Here is an 18,390-nt window from a genome sequence, read left to right as displayed (position 1 = left end):
GCTACTGCTATTTTAATTGTTGATCATTGTTGGTCACACGTTGTCAAACTTGTGCCTGATATTAAAAACACATTTGTTGATATTTTATTCTTTTCATTATTTATTTGATTAAGGGCGTTCACAGAAAAGGCCTATACATAGGCGGACGCATTTTTATTTTTTTTAATGTGACGAATCAACATCAAAATTCACATCGGCGGACCATATTTCTTGTTTATATTTCCCCCACAGCGAACCAATCAGAACGAGTGTTGTTGATGACGTGCAGACCTTTTTAATGTTAAACACGGCATTCGGATTGCGATTGTGTTTGTTTCCCAAACCCCGTTCTTTTAAATGTTTTAATATACAGGAGATTACACAGTGTGTGTGTGTGTGTGTGTGTGTGTGTGTGTGTGGGGGGTGTAATAGAGTTTCAGTGGGACGGTGTGTGTAAATCAAGCTTGTGTGTGTGTGTGTTCGTGTGTGTCCTGCTCTGGTCACAGACAGAAATTATGCGATTTTCTCCTCGTCCATAACTTATTCGTCTTTCCGCCCCGTGCTCGATGTGCATTGGAGGTTGCGTCGTAATTCGCACCCCAATTATCCGCACTTTCGTCCCGTATATTCTCAACGCTTGCGGTTTGCAAAGACCTTAAAGTCCGTGAATGAACGGTCCCTTTGTTATCATCAAGTGTGTGAGGACACTCTAGCGGTCAGTTTGAGTAACCGTGTCGTATGTATGGACACTCTCCACAATCTTTACAGAAGACAAGGGACAAAAAAACAACCCAAAATGTAAGCATTCAAATGACATTTTGCCTGAAAAGTTAAAAGTCAACATAACTGAACAAAAAAAATAACAGTCCGAACCTCAATGTATCATCAAAGTCCTTTTCCCTCCTCTATAGCCTATACAAAAGCTCTCGATAGGAATACTGGCATCCTTCTTACAAAATAAAAATATATCTTCATTATAAATAGAATCTTGGGTATAGGGATTTAGTTTTTTAAATAAACGAAAATACAAGGGACAAAATACAAATATTTACTTTTAATTTCAGTCAACCTGGCTTCAACTTCAAGGAAGAAAAAAAAATGTACTTAGGTTTTATGAGAGTGGTTCATTTTTGTGATATTTGTCCAAAACAATAATAATATTGACCAGTTGTGACGTTTCTTCGGGAAGATCATCTCTAAATAAAACTATGTGATATGTTCTATGACATCATCAAAGTCCGAGAGCGTTCGCGGCTTTTGTGTTTTGTAAGCCTCTGGGACTAAGGAGGTTTGTCCTAACGATGTCGCCGTACCATTTCTCACCACATTTAACTCCGCCCATTCACTGACTTAACGAATGTGTAGCATTGATTCTCTCTCACTCGACGTCGCCGTTCCCAGCCTGCAGTCGCATACTCTCAAGGTAAGCGGGTTACTTGTGGCCTACCACGTGTACCGGTTTATATAATATGTTTCACACATTCGTGTGCATCTGCGTTTGTAGGACAGTAAACGCACGGTTGCCTTTGATGATACTCTTAATCAACCGCATTATGCGGACAATTGCATAACTGATTTGTCAGGCTTTTTTTTTCTTTTTGCGTCACTCGACATATAGTGGAGCGGTGACCTAAATGGGTGGTTATTTTTTTCCCCCGGGCGACGCGTGAGATGTATGCGGGCAATTGCACCATCGATTTGTCAGCCTTTTTTTTCTTTTTGCGTCACTCGACATATAGTGGAGCGGGGGACGTAAATGTGTGGTCGTTTTTTCCCGTGACTACGCGTGAAATGTGAAACACGATCTTACGGAACAGTTCATAGTGTTGGAGTCGGGCCTATTGTGTCCTTTCTTCGGCCCGACTGACTAAAGCGGGAAAGCGCAGCTCAGTGCTACAAAATGGCGCCGAGAAGAAAGACCCCTTAGCTTATCCCCCACCCGGTTAGCGGCTTAGCTAAAATGTCACGCTTACAGGCCAGGGGCCTAGCTCTGCATCCGTGTGTTAACGTTAGTAAATATATTCCAATGTTTATTAAATCAGTTCCGGTTCGAATACGGCTAACAATTTAACCCGGTATTAGAAAGGATTGAAACCGTTATCTTTTAGAATACGCGTTTTGCACAAACACGTAGGTGAACGTCGTCCATTTTAAGTGGATCAGTGACGCTGGTCGACAATATTTTAGGAGGCAGCTTTTTAACGTGTGTTTTTGCCCTAGGTGGTTGTGGTGTATTTAATTCAACATTGAAAATGTCGGATGAGGGTAAATTGTTCGTTGGAGGGCTGAGTTACGACACTGACGAGGACTCTCTCAACGATACCTTCAGCAAATATGGAGCCATCGATAAAGGTAAAACCCTATACCAGCGCAAATCTGATGGTCAAAATGCTCATTCTACTTGTTTCTAAATTAAAATTTTTTGCCTCGATTAGTGGATGTGATCAGAGACCGAGAGACGGGGAGATCACGCGGATTTGGCTTTGTGAAGTACTCCAACCCCGACGACGCAAAAGACGCCATCTTAGGCATGAATGGCAAGGTAAATGATCATTTCATGATTAGCCTCTGTTACTATATTTACAAACATGTTATGTTAGGTATGTGGACTGCCAACATTTAATTTCACAGAACACAATTTACCAATTTGAATATTAAGATAATCTTAAGTTTAAGAATTGTGTTAATTTTAACCCCACTTACTTAATGCACATAATTTAGTGTTTGATACAAATTGGCTCTGGTTCATCATAATTTTATTTTAGGTTTACTTTTTTAGTTATCCTTATTTAATGCCAGTTTCCACATTTTCAATATTCTACCATATGCTATTCCAGTTGGTGTAAAACGTGTTTAATTTACTAATTAAAAAAATACACAATTTAGAATAAGCATGTTGCTTGCAGTGGGGGAAGGAAAACATCCCAATGGAAATGTTGTTGCCCCTTTGTAGTGGCTCCACCTAGTGTTGAAAGCCCAGAGTGTTTCACTAATTTTGGTGTGATCAGCCAGAATCTAATTTTTAATTCCCTTTGGTAGAATCTAGATGGTCGCACTATTCGTGTGGATGAAGCAGGAAAGAGTGGACCCAGGAAAGGTTTCGGTACAGGCTCACGTGGTGGTGGAGGTGGTGGTGGCAGTTATTTTGGAGGATCCCGGGGGAGAGGCCGTGGTTACTCACGAGGTAGGCATTGACATGATGAAACGCAATTTTATTTTTTAACATTTGCATACCTGTACTCATTTGGCTTTGTCTTCAAACTACAGACTTTGAAGGTGGTGGAGGCTACGGTGACAAGGGGTACGGCGACAGGAGTTATGGTGACCGAAGCTTTGGAGGTGGAGACAGGAGCTTTGGTGGTGGCAGCAGCGGTGGCGGAGGAGGATACAGGAGTGGAGGATACTCCAATAGCTACAGAGAAAATAGGTAAATGACATTAAGAATGATTTCTGGTGATCTAAAAATGTAAATAATGCAGACTTTTTAACATGTGTAAATTCTCTCATTTCCAGGGGTGGATACAGGTCATCCAGAAATGAAGGCAATGACAGCTATGGTAAGCATTGATATGCATTTTAATTGTATGTAGGCTTATGTTGGGGCTGTTTTCAAACTTATATGCTAAACTAACTTGCATTTAGACACTTTATGCTTTAAAGTCAGTTAATGATATAAGAATCAGTCCTGTACTAGTTATTGTAAAACCTTCATTTAGTTGGTGGTATGCTGAGACTAAAACCATCCATTACTACTGCATTTATGCAGTTTCACAGCCCCAACATATAAAGATGTGTATGTATGCCCCTCAGTTTTATAGTCGAGTCAAAGCTGGCAAATATCACCTAGCTTCACCCTACACTGATTAGGAGGCCGGCAAACCATTGGAGACACTCAGTAGCATTCAGCGTTTGCCAGTATATTGTCGAATCTCATCTGATGGAGCCCCTTGTGCAAAAATGAGGGAGGGTTTTGGACTGTCTGTGGGTTGAGGGGGATTTTGAGACTCCAGTGTTGGAACTTTCAGTGTCTTTACCTGTGTGCCCACTTCTTATCCTCAGCTTCACACGAGTAAACATCTCCCTGATTCAAGATCATCACTTGGCTGGCTGTATTTCAAAGATGCGCTCTTCAAGAAAAATGTCCACGTGTTATTGCTGATTTAAGTTCTGTTGTAGTAGCTCAAACATCTTAAAATATGTAGCCGTTAGTTTTGGTCATTCCTCAACAAAACATAAGATAATTTTCAACGAAAGACTTCGACCTTGCTTGATTAGGCATCTATATTCCCTTAAAAGACGGTTTAACTAAAAGGCATTTCTGTAATCTAATAAGTACTATTACTGCAAGTCCCAATTTGGGATTGAACTGCTCTTCTATGTGGCGTTTTGTTGAATGGCCACTAAAGTTGCTGCCGACTAAAATTTCACTCGTTTGATTCCTTGCTTAGATTTTTTTATAATATCTGTTGGGGCTTTGTTTTTGTATTTTTGTTCCTCGTGTCTCCTCCTAGTCTACCTCCTGTCAGGTTCGAATCAGAGCGAGATATGAGGACCCCCTTACTCGAGGAAAGACTTAAGGGATTTTATGCTAAATTCCTTTTTACTGTCAAAACCTTAGTTTAGCTGAGGCTCCTGTTTGTTCAATTTTCCAAAAAGCGTGAATTCCTTTCAGACTGGTGAACTACACCTCCGAAGTGGCCGGCTGTTCATGAAGTTGCAAATTGCAGCATGCTACAGTCTGTCCAAGGTATCTTCTGTGCTCAACATCTGCATTTTAAATGTGCTGTAAAATTGACTAATCTTGTTTAAGTGATCGAAAAGTGTACCTTCGTTTCCCCAAAATATCTCAACCGGGAACAGTTTTGTACTTTTTGTTCTTTGTATGATCAACAGTTTTTTTTTCTTTGTCAGTTTGGCTTCATGGAGCCTATTAAACAGATTGTGGAAAATAATCTTGATTCCTTTGCCTTTCGAAAATACCGCATGGGGAAGTTAAGCCGAGACCTTCAGGTTCATGTGTCAACTGTAGTGCTGTTACAACCACATCTCCCACTAAATGCTTTGAAATTAAACAAGGATGTCTCTGGGGGCAATGTTAAAGTAGACGTTCAGTCTGAAGATATTTTAATAAGCTTCAGTGAGTTGAACAAAATGTCATTCGAAAAGCGTTGATTTTGGCTGAGAAAATAATTTTAACTCTAATACTTGGCCTTTTCCTTTTTAAAATCAAACCTTAAGTCAGGTTTGAGTGTCCTGCCCTTAAAGTGGCACATAGGATTTTGGGAAACGTCAGTGGGTGTCTGGTCATGTTAATGCTTCATTACGTTCAAGAGGTCAGCTACAAGTCCTTGGAGAATGAAGTGTTGCGCCTACCAACAAGTGCTCATCAGAGATGAAAGCTGCTCTCTTGCCTAGGTCATATGTGAAGAAAGTAGGCCAATGCACGTGAGGTAATCTCCTTTTGCTTTGCTCACATCCTTCAAACTCAGTTCTCATTATTCCATGAATACCTTGAAGTTAGTCACTGTTTAGTCCTCTGCTTCAGATGTTGCCTACAAATATGCCACAGCCTCTTCTGATAGTTAAATTCTCACCGAGTGGGGTGGAAAAGCTCCTATGAAGCTCCTCTGGAATAATTGCTCCACCTTGTGAACAAAAGCGCTTGAGTCCTGTGCTCAGTCCACTTTGGGTCGCTGCATTAATCCTCAAATTAGTTTCTGTAATGTCCCACTGCAGTCCTATTTCATGTCTGAGGTGTCTAGAATATCAGTTTTCCTAAATGCCCTTACATATAAGTGGTGAGTTTCAGACTCTAGTGTTGCATGCTTGTCATTGTGATGTGTCAAAACACTTTGCCAAACTTAATCAAGCTTCCTCTTTGTTTAGAATGAACAGACGGGTGTCACGTGGTCTCCACAACGCAGGTGTGCAGCTTTAAATGGCAGCAGTAATGCAATCGACCAGGTAAATTTTTAATTTGAAGTTTTCCTTATTCAAATTAAAATATGATGGTGACAACTTTCTAATTTTTTTTTTCAGGCACTCTGGCATTTTACCAATCAGCCTCAGAGCTGCCTAGTTTTCTCCAAGGGGCACCACCCACCCTTTAACACCACTTCCCTGTTTAAACCCTCCGTTCTGGCCAGTGCTCACAGAAGGAACCCGGCAAAAGATGAAGTAAACCTCTTGGGCTCCAGAGTGCAGAGCACCATGGTAAGGACAGCTTCATTAAAAATGATAACAGGCTTTTGTTCTCTTAATGGACCAGTTGGTTTTTTGAAAGCTAGGGTTCTATTTACCCCCCCTACCCCAAAAGAAAATCAACTTATTTGAAGGGGGGCGACTGAACTGTAGGCACAATAGACGTATTGCAAATATGCAGGATGAAACCGCAGATGATTTGGATGGGGATTATTATGCACCCTCCCATGTGTCAAATGTGACATGAAGAAAATAATAAATTATGAGGAAAAACCGACACTGGTGAGTCGGCAATAGTTTGATATTAATATGTACTTGCAGCGTCTACCAAGTGATAGGATCAGGGGCCTCATGTATAAAAGAGTGTGCAGCTTTCATGCTAAAAGACGGCGTACACATAAAATTTGAAAAGTACGTACGCAAAGAAAATCTCAGATTTATAAAACCGTGCATACGCCTGCGCACCTTTTCTTTATACATCCCATCAAATGTGAAACTGAGCGGAGATGAGTAACACACCACGCCCCTGTTCCACCCACAAATGAATATACAAATAACTCTGATGCCTTCTTTCTGAAGAAAAAGGACAAAAGTGACTGCAAAGAAACAGAAATAGAAGAAAAAGAAGGAAAGTGTGCAATCAACGCATCAATTTATGATGTATTAATCTGTAAAAATATTTTGTTTGTTTTTAGGAATTGGTGATAAACTTGAAGGAACTAAATGTCAGGGTCACAGTGACTGCTCTCATGTTAATATTGATGCTTAAAAAACTGGCAGTGCATTGACAGTTGATCCTGTACATGTATGTTTAGACATGACTTATCCGTGTCAGCTGAATTTACAGATCATTTCAGTGCCACACATCATCATCTACACACAGAATAAGCAGAAAGCTCACAGAGTTGGTCCATGTAACAATTCATTACTGTCACTGATTGTGGGGAGGCTGTGCCTTTCCTCCCATGAAAGGCGCAGTGGTGGTGGAATAACTTTTTCGTAGTTATTTTGTTATCGTATGGATTAAAATGGGATAATGAAAATGTTCTACTCACCGTTCAAGTCCCATTTCTTACAAGAATTTAGTCTAACTTTATTTTGGAGTGTTTAAAACATTATAGACTGACGTGTGTTCATGTCAGCAGCTGCGTCTATTTACAATGCTGTGTTACATGAAGAAAATATTCATCTGTGGAAAATTAATTTCAGTAATTTGCTCAAAGTAAGCATGTGAGTCTCCCTCCCTCTCTCACAAATACACACAAACAGGTTTGTAGTGTGTTTGCGCACAGGATCAGTTTCGTCTTCAGCGTCCTCTCTCTTATCCACATATGTTCAAACGTACGTGGTGTCAGTTCTGTTTGTCACAGAATAATTCATGTTTGTCACTGTAGACACATTAATATTTTGAAACACTGTGATCATTTTCAGAGCTCAATATTGCAGCGTCTCCACCTGACAAGAGTTTGCGTAGCTCTCTGCAAGTTGTCACGGCAGCTCGAAAGTTAGTGCTGCGATCCGCAAACTTCCAAGCCAAGTACATTTTTATACATGCCGTCTGTGTGAGATAGCAAACGTACACCGGTTTTGTGCATACGCACGGTTTATACATGAGGCCCCTGTTTGATTCAACAATGAAACAGCCAAATGATAAAGCGCTCGACTTTGCAGAATCACATGCTTAGTTACAGTAATGTTGCAAAAAACAGAATCAAGGGAGGAAGCAATTAAAATCACGTTACTGGATATTGTAATATGATTGTTTTGTCCATGTAATTTCTCCCATAGATGTGCTTCTCGTATATTTGTGTATAGGCATCCATCTATAGGAAAGGCTAAAGGAATAAAATGATACCTGTAAGTTAGTAATTTGGTCATTTACACCATGGTGACTTGATTTTTGTCCCCATAAGGAAGACAAGTCCCCAAAATGTGACTGTATAAACAGATTTAGGTCAAGGGATACCAAGGTACACACAGGCCTCACCTCCATCCCGGAGTGTTCCTGTCAATTTGCTAGCATTACTCCTTACCACCATGTCGTCAACTCCACTTTCCTCCAATTTATCCTCACTCTGCCCCTCCTTGTCCCTCTTCTACATTGATCCAGTGTCAGTATAGTTAATGGTGGAAGCTCCATTACAACCCCCTCCACACATCTTGTAATTGTTTTTATAGTTTTTTTTTTCTTTATTAAAAACTTTGGGAAACAAACACAATCTAGCTGTCCACCACTGTTAAATGCTTAGACTATGTATTCAACAACACTTGTTCTGATTGGTAAGCTGTGAATTTGACGGTAAAGGAAGCTCTGAAAAAATTGACCACAATCCGAAAAATTACAGTCGCTGTGGACAAATATTTCAAATGTGTGAATAATTTGCATAAAAAACCCATGTAAGGTTGACATAGCTGTGACTTCTGATGAGGTGCTTCAAGTTTACATTTTGCTGTTGCAATAGATGGATCTGAATGACGCATGATCAAGCTTTCAGAGCTGAAGTGAAAGTCATACTAAATTCAGGGGCCTCTGTGATGTGCACGAGCGAGTCTACTACTACTTTTATGTCCCCCTCGTTTTATTACCTGTGTCTTTTTCTTTTGGCTTTACCTTGTAGGGGTCACCACAGTGGATCATCTGCCTCCATCTATTTTCAGATCTTCAATTACTTAAAATTCTCGTTTGCTTTCCGTGTTAATTAATTTGCAGCTGTCTTTTGTTTCGTTTTCTGGAGTTGCCTGTGTGCTTAGTCACATGGGCACAGTAGTGAGAAATGTGTTTCCCATGTGTGCTTTCATGAAAAAGTGTGCATGTGATGCAATGTTTATTTTACACTTGCACATACTATTCAATTGAACATCCTCAGAAAAACCTTCCATTGATATAGTTGATGATGGAATCACTCCTGAGTGCAGCCATTGTCTTACATTTTGTTTGCTTCTCCTACAGGCTGACCCCCACAGACAAACAACGAACATGTTCACATCTCTCACGCCTTCTCACATTGTCACCATTATCTCTTGCCCTTGAACAGAAAAGTTCCACACACTTGTGGCAACCTGCTGAAGACCAAAGGCCTTTGTTATTGTTACCTGAGCATGTTATTTTGTCTGTCAGTGACTCATTGCTATTAGCATAAACTACACAATATTTTTGAATATTTTTCACATTATGCATCGATCTGTACAACCCCCACCCCCCATTGTTTTATTTTCTATACATACACAATGCCTTAACCATACATGTGTTGAATTGAATCTGTGTTTTGACATGTGTAGAGGATGTTGCTCTAAATACAGTTAACAGATGTAAATGCAAAGGAAAATATATATATTCAAAGAATAAAGGAAAAACAACATGAAAACTTGATTTTGGTGTTGAGCTTATGTCTGATATTATGTAGTGAAAAACATATTGTAGAACTTTCCAGCAAAACTATCACTATTTATTGTTATATGTGAAAGATATTATGTTTAAGATAACCTCCAGTCTTTGTGTTTGGAGCATGTGCTGTTTTAATCAAAGCTCAGTTGGTATCAAAGCACTATTGTCATCAAAGTGCAGTTTGTCAACAGTGCATGCTCCAAACACAAAGACTGGAGGTTATCTTGATAGATAGATACTTTATTCATCTGACAGAGAAATCTGTGCGATCTTAAGGATATCTGTCACATAACAATAGAGAGATAGTTTTGCCTGCTGGAACGTTCTACACGTTATCTGGTAATATATTTTTTCCATTCAGTTTTTGTGTAAGATATAAGGCATTTTACTGTTTGTAATCTGTTCACACAATATTTAGTACCTGGTGTATTAGCAGGCTGAAAAAAATCATGAAATGAGAAGGGCTCTCGGGTCTGCATTGCTGATTTATTGCATTTTTTCTTGCTTAGATCTTATTCACATGCAGAAAGATCAGAATTCAAAGGTCTCTGTAATATAGAACACACTTGAGTTTGTGTAATGTGTGCAGCTAAACCAAACACTTAAACTTCCCTCATGCTGGTATCTGAACTTTTCAACCTTTTATCTGAGGCTGGACAAATGGGTTTCTAGCATGTGCATCCCACAACAGCTATGTCCCATGGTGATTAGAATGATGACGACACCCGTTTTAAAATTGACTAGAGGAAGCAGTTGGAGCACAAACGGACACTAAGGCTGCCCAGCCTTCCAGCGTGAATCTGTGTGCCTATCTTTAACGGTTGTTTACAAAACAAAACACATTTTGAATCTACATCTAGTTCACCACTATAATCTAAAAATGTCTTCTTCAATCCATCATTTACAGAAAGTTTCATCCAAGTCAGTTGTACAGATTTGACTTGTGTTGATCACAGTCAAATAGAAAATTGACAAATTACTATGAAGATAATTAAACCTGTTACAACCCAAAGACCTGTATCATCCATAAAGTGAGAACGGAACCAATCACCTCTTCATTCTCTTGTGAAAAACTAAGAATTGTACTAAACCATGTTTTCTACGATGATGGTGAACACGTGCAGCAAATGTCTACATTTTTGATAGTCTTTCAAAAGCCATATCACAGAAAATACTTGTTGAGGCCCTTTTTCCAAGCATGGCTTAAAAAAAAAACACACTCAGACCAGCAGGTGGCGGTGGCGAGTTTTTAAGTCATCCGCGGGTAGAGCTCAAAGGCGGAACAACGTTGTATATCTCCCCTGTTCGAAGTCGACGTTCGTAGTCTTCACTTGGACGTCGTGAAAGGTAAGCGCGCCACTGTGGCCCGACTAAAACAATACACCCATGATGTTTGCATGAATGTATGACACTGTAAATGGAAGGTGATTATTTAATGTTGCGTCGAACAACTGTGTTTAGAGGAAAAAAATGCGCAGTTAATTTGTTGGCTTTTGTGCACTGTATGTCGGTTATTTTTGGGTGGGTTCGTGCGCATGCAATTACGCGGTAAAACATTGACTCGCAACATATGTGTTTAGCGTAACTGTTCGTACGCGCTCAAGGCCCTTGAAATTATTTTCTTTCGGTCCGTGAAACAAAAGTGGGAAGAAGCAGCATGATGCTACAAAATGGCGCCTAACAGTAAGACGCCCGTTATTGTATGGTCTAATCAAGCGGCGTCACGTTTTCAGGCCTCGAGGCCTAACCCCGCATCCATGTGGGTTTTTTTTTCTACTGGATTTAATCGGCTATGATATAAATACGGTTCTTTTGATATAGATTGGTGAACACTTGCCCATTAGAATGTTTTTGCACAAATGTGCGTCTTTTTGAGGTCATATCTTTACAAGACGGATGGAGTAGTGACCTACTTTAACCCTAGAAGATGTCGGTCGATGATCAGGAAGTGCTCTTATTGAAAGTGTTTGTTTGCTGTAGGTGGCTGTGGTGTTTTGAACTGTACTGAACATGTCGGACGAGGGTAAATTATTCGTCGGAGGACTGAGCTTCGAGACGACCGAGGATTCGCTCTCCAATGCCTTCAGCAGATTCGGAAGCATCGACAAAGGTGACCCCCTCCCCTTTCTTCCAGTACAAACAATGGTTTATATGCCCACATGATGTAATTGAGCTTCTCTGTACACGATTGTTTTCTTACATTTCCCCTCCCCCTCTCACCATTAGTCGATGTGATCAGAGACAAAGAGACAGGGAGATCTCGTGGCTTTGGCTTTGTGAAGTACGATAATCCTGAAGATGCAAAAGACGCTATGGCGGAGATGAATGGCAGTGTAAATACACATTACATTATTAACCCCTTATTCACACTATTATTAAACACAATATTGAAGTTGAACATTTCTGTGTCGCTGAAGTGAACATTGTTTCCTCATTGTCCTCATTTGTTAGACTGTGGATGGCAGGGCTATTCGGGTGGATGAAGCAGGAAAGGGTCCACCCAGAAAAGGTCTCCAGACGGGCTCACGTGGTGGTCGTTTCGGGGGATCCCGGGGGAGAGGCCGTGGTTACTCACGCGGTGAGGACCAAAATGGTGAAGTGCCCATTTATTACATTTTAACATCGTTATACCGTTGTACTTATTTGGCTTTTGTTTTCCAAACTGCAGACTATGAAGGGGGTGGATACTATGCAGACAGGGGATACCGTGACAGGAGTTATGGCGACCGCAGCTTCGGAGGCGGAGACAGGAGCTACAGTGGTGGCAGCAGCGGTGGTGGAGGAGGATACAGGAGTGGGGGATACTCCAATAGCTACAGAGATAGGTAAATGACATAAAGAATGCACTCATTTCAGGTTGTTTAGTGTTAATGTAAATAATAAAGTCTGATGGGTTTGTACAAATTATTTTCAGGGGTCAGGGTGGATACGGTGATCGCTCTGGATCCTACCGTGAAGGATATGACAGCTATGGTAAGCATTATTGATATGCATTTTTACTGTGTATGGAGGCTTATGTTGGGGCTGTAATTTTCAAACTTAAACATAACACTTTAAAGTCAGTTTAATTGCATTAGCTCTTGTAAAACCTGCATATAGTTGGTGGTACACCGAGACTACTAAACTAGACTAAAACCATCATCGCGCATCTCTACTGCATTTATGCAGTTTCACAGCCCCAACATATAAAGATGTCTATCATGTATGCCCCTCAGTTTTATAGTTGAGTCCAAGCTGGCAAATACTAACTAGCTTCACCCTACACTGATTAGGAGGCCGGCAAACAATTGGAGACACTCGGTAGTATTCAGCGTTTGCCATTATGTTGCCCGCATCTCATCTGATGGAGCCCCTTGTGCAAAAATGAGGGAGGGTTTTGGACTGTCTGTGGGTTGAGGGGGATTTTGAGACTCCAGTGTTGGAACTTTCAGTGTCTTTACCTGTGTGCCCACTTCTTATCCTCAGCTTCAAACGAGTAAACATCACCCTGATTCAAGATCATCACTTGGCTGGCCGTATTTCAAAGATGCGATCCTCAAGAAAAATGTCCACGTGTTATTGCTGACCTTAGTTCTGTCGTTCTGTTGTAGTAGCTCAAACATCTTAAAATATGTAGCCTTTAGTTTTTGGTCATTCCTTAAAACATAAGATCATTTTCAACAAAAGACTTTGACCTTGCTCGATTAGGCATCTATATTCCTCTAAAAGGCCGTTGACCTAAAAAGCATTTCTGCAATCTAATAAGTACTGTTACTCCATTACAAGTCCCAATTTTGGATTAAACTGCTCCCCTCTATGTGGCTTTTTGTTGAATGGCCACTAAAGTTGCTCCCGACTAAGTGTTCCCTCATTTGATTTATTTAGTATTTGGGTTCTTTTTTTATATCTAATGGGGCTTTGCTTTTGTACTTTTTTTTTTTTTGTATTTTGTTTCCTCATTTCTCCTGCCAGGTTCTAAACAGGGTGAGATAAGAGGATCCCCTTACTAGAGGAAAGACTTAGGGGATTTTATGCTAAATTGCTTAGCCTCAAACTTAGTTTAGCTGAGGCTCCTGTTTGTTCAATTTTCCAAAAAGAGTGAATTCCTTTCAGACTGGTGAACTACACCTCCGAAGTGGCCGGCTGTTCATGAAGTTGCAAATTGCAGCATGCTACAGTCTGTCCAAGGTATCTTCTGTGCTCAACATCTGCATTTTAAATGTGCTGTAAAATTGACTAATCTTGTTTAAGTGATCGAAAAGTGTACCTTCGTTTCCCCAAAATATCTCAACCGGGAACAGTTTTGTACTTTTTGTTCTTTGTATGATCAACAGTTTCTTTTCTTTGTCAGTTTGGCTTCATGGAGCCTATTAAACAGACTGTGGAAAATAATCTCGATTCCTTTGCCTTTCGAAAATACAGCATGGGGACGTTGAGCTGAGCGCTTCAGGTCCGTGGGTCAACTGTAGTTCTGTCTCTAAGGATGTCTCTGGGGGCAATGATGAATCAGCAGTTCAGTCTTAAGATATTTTTTAATAAGCTTGAGTTACGTTGAATAAAATGTAACTTAAACGCTAACAATGTCCAAAAACATTCATTAGCTTTTCTTTTTTTTAAATTTAAGATCAAACCTCTGGTCAGGTTTGAGTAACTTGGCCTTAAAGTGGCACAGAATTTTTGGAAACGTCAGTGTCTGGTCATGTTAATGCTTCATTACGTTCAAGAGATCAGCTACATCAAAAATCGACAAGTCCTTGGAGAATGAAGTGTTGCGCCTACCAACAAGTGCTCATCAGAGATGAAAGCTGCTCTCTTGCCTAGGTCATATGTGGAGAAAGTAGGCCAATGCACGTGAGGTAAAAATCTCCTTTTGCTTTGCTCACATCCTTCAAACTCAGTTCTCATTGTTTCCATGAATACCTTGAAGTTAGTCACTGTTTAGTCCTCTGCTTCAGATGTTGCCTACCAACATGGTCCCTTCTGATAGTTAAATTCTCCTTGAGTGGGGGAAAGGAAGCTCCTGGAATATTTGCTCCATCTCGTCCTCAAAGCATTGGCCTCTAAAGTCCGTGGGTATTTATGCTCAGTCCACTTCAGGTCACTGCATAAATCCTCAAATTTGTTCCTGTAATGCCCCACCGCAATCCTATTTCATGTCCAAGGTGTCTAGACTATTCAATTTTTCTTTGTACATAAGTGGTGAGTTTCAGACTCTAGTGTTGCATGCTTGTCATTGTGATGTCTTTTGTCCAAACACAGGTTGTCAAACTTATTCAATCGTTCTCTTTCTTTAGATTGAGCAGACTGACTGATGCTTCACAGGGTTTCAACACGGCGCAGAATGTGCAGCCACGGGTGGCAGTGTGAATGCAGTTCAGGTACATTTTATTAAGAAGAAATCTTTCCCTCAAAACCAGTTTGACGGCTTGGTTAACTTCTGCTTTTGTTTCAGGTTGAATGTGCTGGAGCACGATCCGGAGCTGGAGCAAAGTTGATGGCCTCTGCCTTGCTCATTGACACATTGACCTGTGTGCACTAGTGACTGAGCATTGTTTTTCCACTGACAGCTAAAGGGTACATTGCAATGCTAAGGAGTGAATGCACTTATCTATTTTAAACTTAATTTTGCAATTTCAAAATTAAAGCTGGGAATGAAATAAACTTGGCGTTTCCTTTTACGCAACACAAATGCAGTCTTATCGGGAGGAACAGATCGAAATGTAACTAATGCAGAACCCAATTTATACACGTTTGGTGGTTGGTGCCTTCACTATTATAGGTGCCTCCATTTTAATTAGACATGCACCAAAAGCCATTATATCAGTCTAAGTTTAAAAAAAACCCAAAAACATCGCATAACATATTGGGTACAATGCAGAATAAGTGTTAAGCATGCTTTGTATAGAAATGGCTTTAGATTTTGCACTATGAAATATGAATTTGTTAAACTTGTTATACTGTTATACAGCTGGTTCAGTTGAACAGAGATGAAGTAACAATTCTGTGACCAAATCAAATTCCCAGTTTTTTTAATGTATGCTATAAAAGCACCATTCAAGTCGCAGTCAAAAAAGAACAATTCTGGACTATTGTTTCTCTCCCATGAGAAGTAATGGTACATGTATCTCTAAACTACTTAAGTACAGTGCTGGAGTAAATGTGTTAAATACCACTGGATGTGATCCATCAACAAATGAAAGACAGGTTCACCAGAGTAAGGTAAAGAAAAAGAATTTTATTGAACATTTACAAGCAGAATAGAGTGAGCACGCAGGTCCATGTGACACTGTTGACAGTTGAGCTCTGCATTATCGTCCTGATGCTGCTTACACATACTCCAAGAAGCCGAAACGCTTGTGCAAAAACTCCTCACGGGGCCGCAGGTTGAACAGCTCTGGTGTCAGGGGGGTGGCCCAGCGATCCGTGTGAAAGACGCGCTCACCAACCTGCAGTGTTACAGACACTTATGTCATCTAAATCTGTTCACAGACTTCACTTAAATTGGTCAATGGACACATTTTGGCTTCATGTTACTCTGTTAGTTTAAATCCACAAAACACACAAGGATCACATAATAATAACATAGAAAATAACACTCACAAGGATCACATAATAATAACATAAAAAATAAGATCAACTGCAACTTAAGATTATTTTCATTATCGATTAAACTTGGTCCATAAAATGTCAGAAAATGTTGATCAGTGTTTCTCAAACCTGGAAAGGATGACGTTCTCAAATGTCTTGTTTTGTCTGAAAACTATTCTGTTTTAACGATTTCTTTGTTATAAGGAGCAATGAAAACACATCCGCAACTACTTATATATAAGCAGGTGCCCCTCAACAGTAACCTATATGCATATGTGCAAATCAGTTCTCGATAAGGCAACATTCATTTTAAATGGAAATCATAAAGACTAAGCTTGAATGTATCTAGTTTTTGTGTTTGAACGTTTTTGACCAAAAAAAGTAATAAGAAATAACAGTACAATAGTGATTTAAAATGAGAAAAAGACCAGCAGGGAAATATCTGAACGTACCCGTTTGTGCAAAGATTTGTGATAACAGTGCAAACCATTTAGGCTGTGAGATATAATTTTAAAAAGAACAAAAGGATTTCTTTACCTTCCAGCCTGGAACATCCTTCATGATAATGGCCTCCTCTTCTAGATTTTCCCTCAGCATTCGTAAGGTCCTGGACAGAGGATAAATCAGACTTATAAAAATATCTAACCCGAAGGTGACAGCACCCAAATAAAACACTAGCTCCCTTTTTGTGCGTGTCACTTATTTATTCATTTTATTGTCACCTTCGATCATGCTCTGCCATCATCAGGGGCATCATAGCTATCCTCGCTTCCAACTCTTCAAAGTTATAGCGTCTGAAACATAAAGGCAATGCAAGTTTGTTTAAATAGAACCACTCAAACACAAGGCCATTCAAAGTGCATCATGGGGCAGAAAATACATTACAGCACGAGTGTCAGCAAAACCTTCATTACCTCCTTTCCCTGTTCCATTTGATCATCTTCCAGTAACCAAACGCCATGATGCCTAGGCCAATGCCGAACATGCTGTATCCTGTTGATTATAGAGCTCATGAAGTACAACCACAGGATGTTTAATGATTGGTTTTGTCTAACATCTCAATCAGCTGGTCAGGTCATTTTCAGTATCTGAATCAAAATGAACTTCATCAGGCTCAGTTATATTCATATATAGTTCAAAGATGAAGGATTGTTTCTTACACAGATGCTATAAAGATGAAATAAATGAATCTTGCAGGCTGTCAACAAGATCTGTGGCATATGGAAATGCATTTACAAACTGGCAATGACCAGATCATAGTGGCTTCTTAGCTTATTGGTCCATAAGAAAATCGTTTAATATAACAGTTTAATAAAATAATGAAAATAATTGATGCTGACAGTAGTTTCATATAATACGAGATAGTCCTACAAAGACAGAGTACTTTGACCGTGACAGGACTTAATTATATATGTATGAGTACTAGTGAATCTGAAGGGCGACATGTTTTCAGGGAAATTGGTGTAAATATAAAGTTTACATGCTTCTCACAGTAATCAAGCAATGTGTGCTATACTGGGGAAAAGCTACATTTAACCCCAGAACAGCTTTAACACATGTATTTGATGGAACCTGCAGTCAACTTCGTGCTACTTATTCTGAGTCAGCGAGTACCTATCTTTGCTGCAATACAACATTTAGACAAATATTTTAAGTACTCTTGTTATACTGTTGACCATGGCAAGTGTTAACCTAGAGCCTCTACGTTATCTCTACGTTTAAGCACATTATCTGCAGTGTCTAGGAGCCGACCGGTTAGCATTAGCTTCTAAATAACAAGTAACAACCGTCACATAGCCTGAGCATGTTTACTCGTGAATGGACTTGTACGTTAAGCAAACAGGGTATGTGATGCAGGTACCAGAGAGTCCTCGTTTCGGAAGGTTTCTTTTGTAATCGAAAGCGGCATAGCCTCCCGGAGGAGGCATGTCCTGCTTCACCTTGGACCCCGCCATCTTCCTCCTAGCTCCTCCAAAACACGACGCTGACGTCACTCAACCCGTTCTTCTTCACTCAGGCAGGGAAAGCCACAACGCCGCTTTGAGATACCGCCCCCTACCGGAACTACGTCCATAAACCATAACCAGCTACTAAACTACGGAGAACTATCAATGACGTAATAATAAATAAAATAATGAATAAATACATAAATGAATGAATAAATACTTACAAAACACATTTAATAAATGTATTTATCAATGTGGCTTTTAATCTTTTATTTACTCATTCATTTATTTATTATTTTATTTCACTAGTTT

The 18,390-nt window shown here is 39.9% G+C and overlaps 3 protein-coding genes across 8 annotated transcripts; 2 read left to right on the top strand and 1 right to left on the bottom strand.

The window, feature by feature from the left end:
• Nucleotides 1–1,321: 1,321 nt before the first annotated feature.
• On the top strand, nucleotides 1,322–9,545 carry LOC122777354 (cold-inducible RNA-binding protein B-like). 2 transcript variants are annotated; one of them, XR_006361319.1, is made up of 8 exons: nucleotides 1,322–1,402; nucleotides 2,200–2,331; nucleotides 2,415–2,521; nucleotides 3,019–3,163; nucleotides 3,247–3,406; nucleotides 3,493–3,536; nucleotides 5,866–5,943; nucleotides 6,019–9,545. XR_006361319.1 is itself a non-coding variant. In XM_044038534.1 (7 exons), the coding sequence occupies exons 2-7, from the start codon at nucleotides 2,232–2,234 to the stop codon at nucleotides 4,050–4,052; spliced, it is 570 nt and encodes a 189-aa protein (XP_043894469.1). In that variant the 5' UTR covers nucleotides 1,322–1,402; nucleotides 2,200–2,231; the 3' UTR covers nucleotides 4,053–4,931. The 2 variants fall into 2 exon arrangements, 1 of the variants encoding a protein (XP_043894469.1); XM_044038534.1 differs by lacking the exons at nucleotides 5,866–5,943; nucleotides 6,019–9,545 and adding an exon at nucleotides 4,039–4,931.
• A 1,283-nt stretch (nucleotides 9,546–10,828) lies between these two features.
• LOC122777332 (cold-inducible RNA-binding protein B-like) lies at nucleotides 10,829–15,205 on the top strand. 5 transcript variants are annotated; one of them, XR_006361318.1, is made up of 8 exons: nucleotides 10,830–10,912; nucleotides 11,546–11,675; nucleotides 11,792–11,898; nucleotides 12,017–12,143; nucleotides 12,234–12,390; nucleotides 12,480–12,538; nucleotides 14,839–14,922; nucleotides 14,997–15,205. XR_006361318.1 is itself a non-coding variant. In XM_044038515.1 (7 exons), exons 2-7 carry the CDS (start codon nucleotides 11,576–11,578, stop codon nucleotides 13,042–13,044), a joined length of 564 nt encoding a protein of 187 aa, XP_043894450.1. In that variant the 5' UTR covers nucleotides 10,830–10,912; nucleotides 11,546–11,575; the 3' UTR covers nucleotides 13,045–13,936. The 5 variants fall into 5 exon arrangements, 3 of the variants coding, with proteins under 3 accessions (XP_043894431.1, XP_043894450.1, XP_043894442.1); XR_006361317.1 differs by having other exon boundaries at nucleotides 10,829–10,912; nucleotides 12,017–12,390; XM_044038515.1 differs by lacking the exons at nucleotides 14,839–14,922; nucleotides 14,997–15,205 and adding an exon at nucleotides 13,031–13,936.
• Nucleotides 15,206–15,759: 554 nt separating this feature from the next.
• On the bottom strand, nucleotides 15,760–18,131 carry ndufa13 (NADH:ubiquinone oxidoreductase subunit A13). Its single transcript, XM_044038551.1, has 5 exons — nucleotides 17,994–18,131; nucleotides 17,047–17,125; nucleotides 16,855–16,926; nucleotides 16,670–16,739; nucleotides 15,760–15,990 (listed from the first exon to the last, which is right to left on the bottom strand). Exons 1-5 carry the CDS (start codon nucleotides 18,085–18,087, stop codon nucleotides 15,871–15,873), a joined length of 435 nt encoding a protein of 144 aa, XP_043894486.1. The 5' UTR covers nucleotides 18,088–18,131; the 3' UTR covers nucleotides 15,760–15,870.
• Between the last annotated feature and the right edge of the window lie 259 nt (nucleotides 18,132–18,390).

The sequence above is a fragment of the Solea senegalensis genome, linkage group LG1, assembly GCF_019176455.1.
Source record: "Solea senegalensis isolate Sse05_10M linkage group LG1, IFAPA_SoseM_1, whole genome shotgun sequence".
Classification (NCBI taxonomy): domain Eukaryota; kingdom Metazoa; phylum Chordata; class Actinopteri; order Pleuronectiformes; family Soleidae; genus Solea; species Solea senegalensis.
Note: the sequence above shows the minus strand (reverse complement) of the source record. Positions and strands in the feature narration are given on the sequence as shown.

Excerpts from the sequence above, each read along its gene's own strand:
- LOC122777354 (XM_044038534.1), top strand. The coding sequence starts at position 2,232 with ATGTCGGATGAGGGTAAATTGTTCGTTGGAGGGCTGAGTTACGACACT. Across the intron at positions 2,332-2,414 it reads ATATGGAGCCATCGATAAAG|TGGATGTGATCAGAGACCGA; the intron begins GTAAAACCCTAT and ends TGCCTCGATTAG. Across the intron at positions 3,164-3,246 it reads AGGCCGTGGTTACTCACGAG|ACTTTGAAGGTGGTGGAGGC; the intron begins GTAGGCATTGAC and ends TTCAAACTACAG.
- LOC122777332 (XM_044038496.1), top strand. The coding sequence starts at position 11,576 with ATGTCGGACGAGGGTAAATTATTCGTCGGAGGACTGAGCTTCGAGACG. Across the intron at positions 11,676-11,791 it reads ATTCGGAAGCATCGACAAAG|TCGATGTGATCAGAGACAAA; the intron begins GTGACCCCCTCC and ends TCTCACCATTAG. Across the intron at positions 11,899-12,016 it reads TGGCGGAGATGAATGGCAGT|ACTGTGGATGGCAGGGCTAT; the intron begins GTAAATACACAT and ends CTCATTTGTTAG.
- ndufa13 (XM_044038551.1), bottom strand. The coding sequence starts at position 18,087 with ATGGCGGGGTCCAAGGTGAAGCAGGACATGCCTCCTCCGGGAGGCTAT. Across the intron at positions 17,126-17,993 it reads TCCGAAACGAGGACTCTCTG|GATACAGCATGTTCGGCATT; the intron begins GTACCTGCATCA and ends TATAATCAACAG. Across the intron at positions 16,740-16,854 it reads ATGGCAGAGCATGATCGAAG|GACCTTACGAATGCTGAGGG; the intron begins GTGACAATAAAA and ends TCCTCTGTCCAG.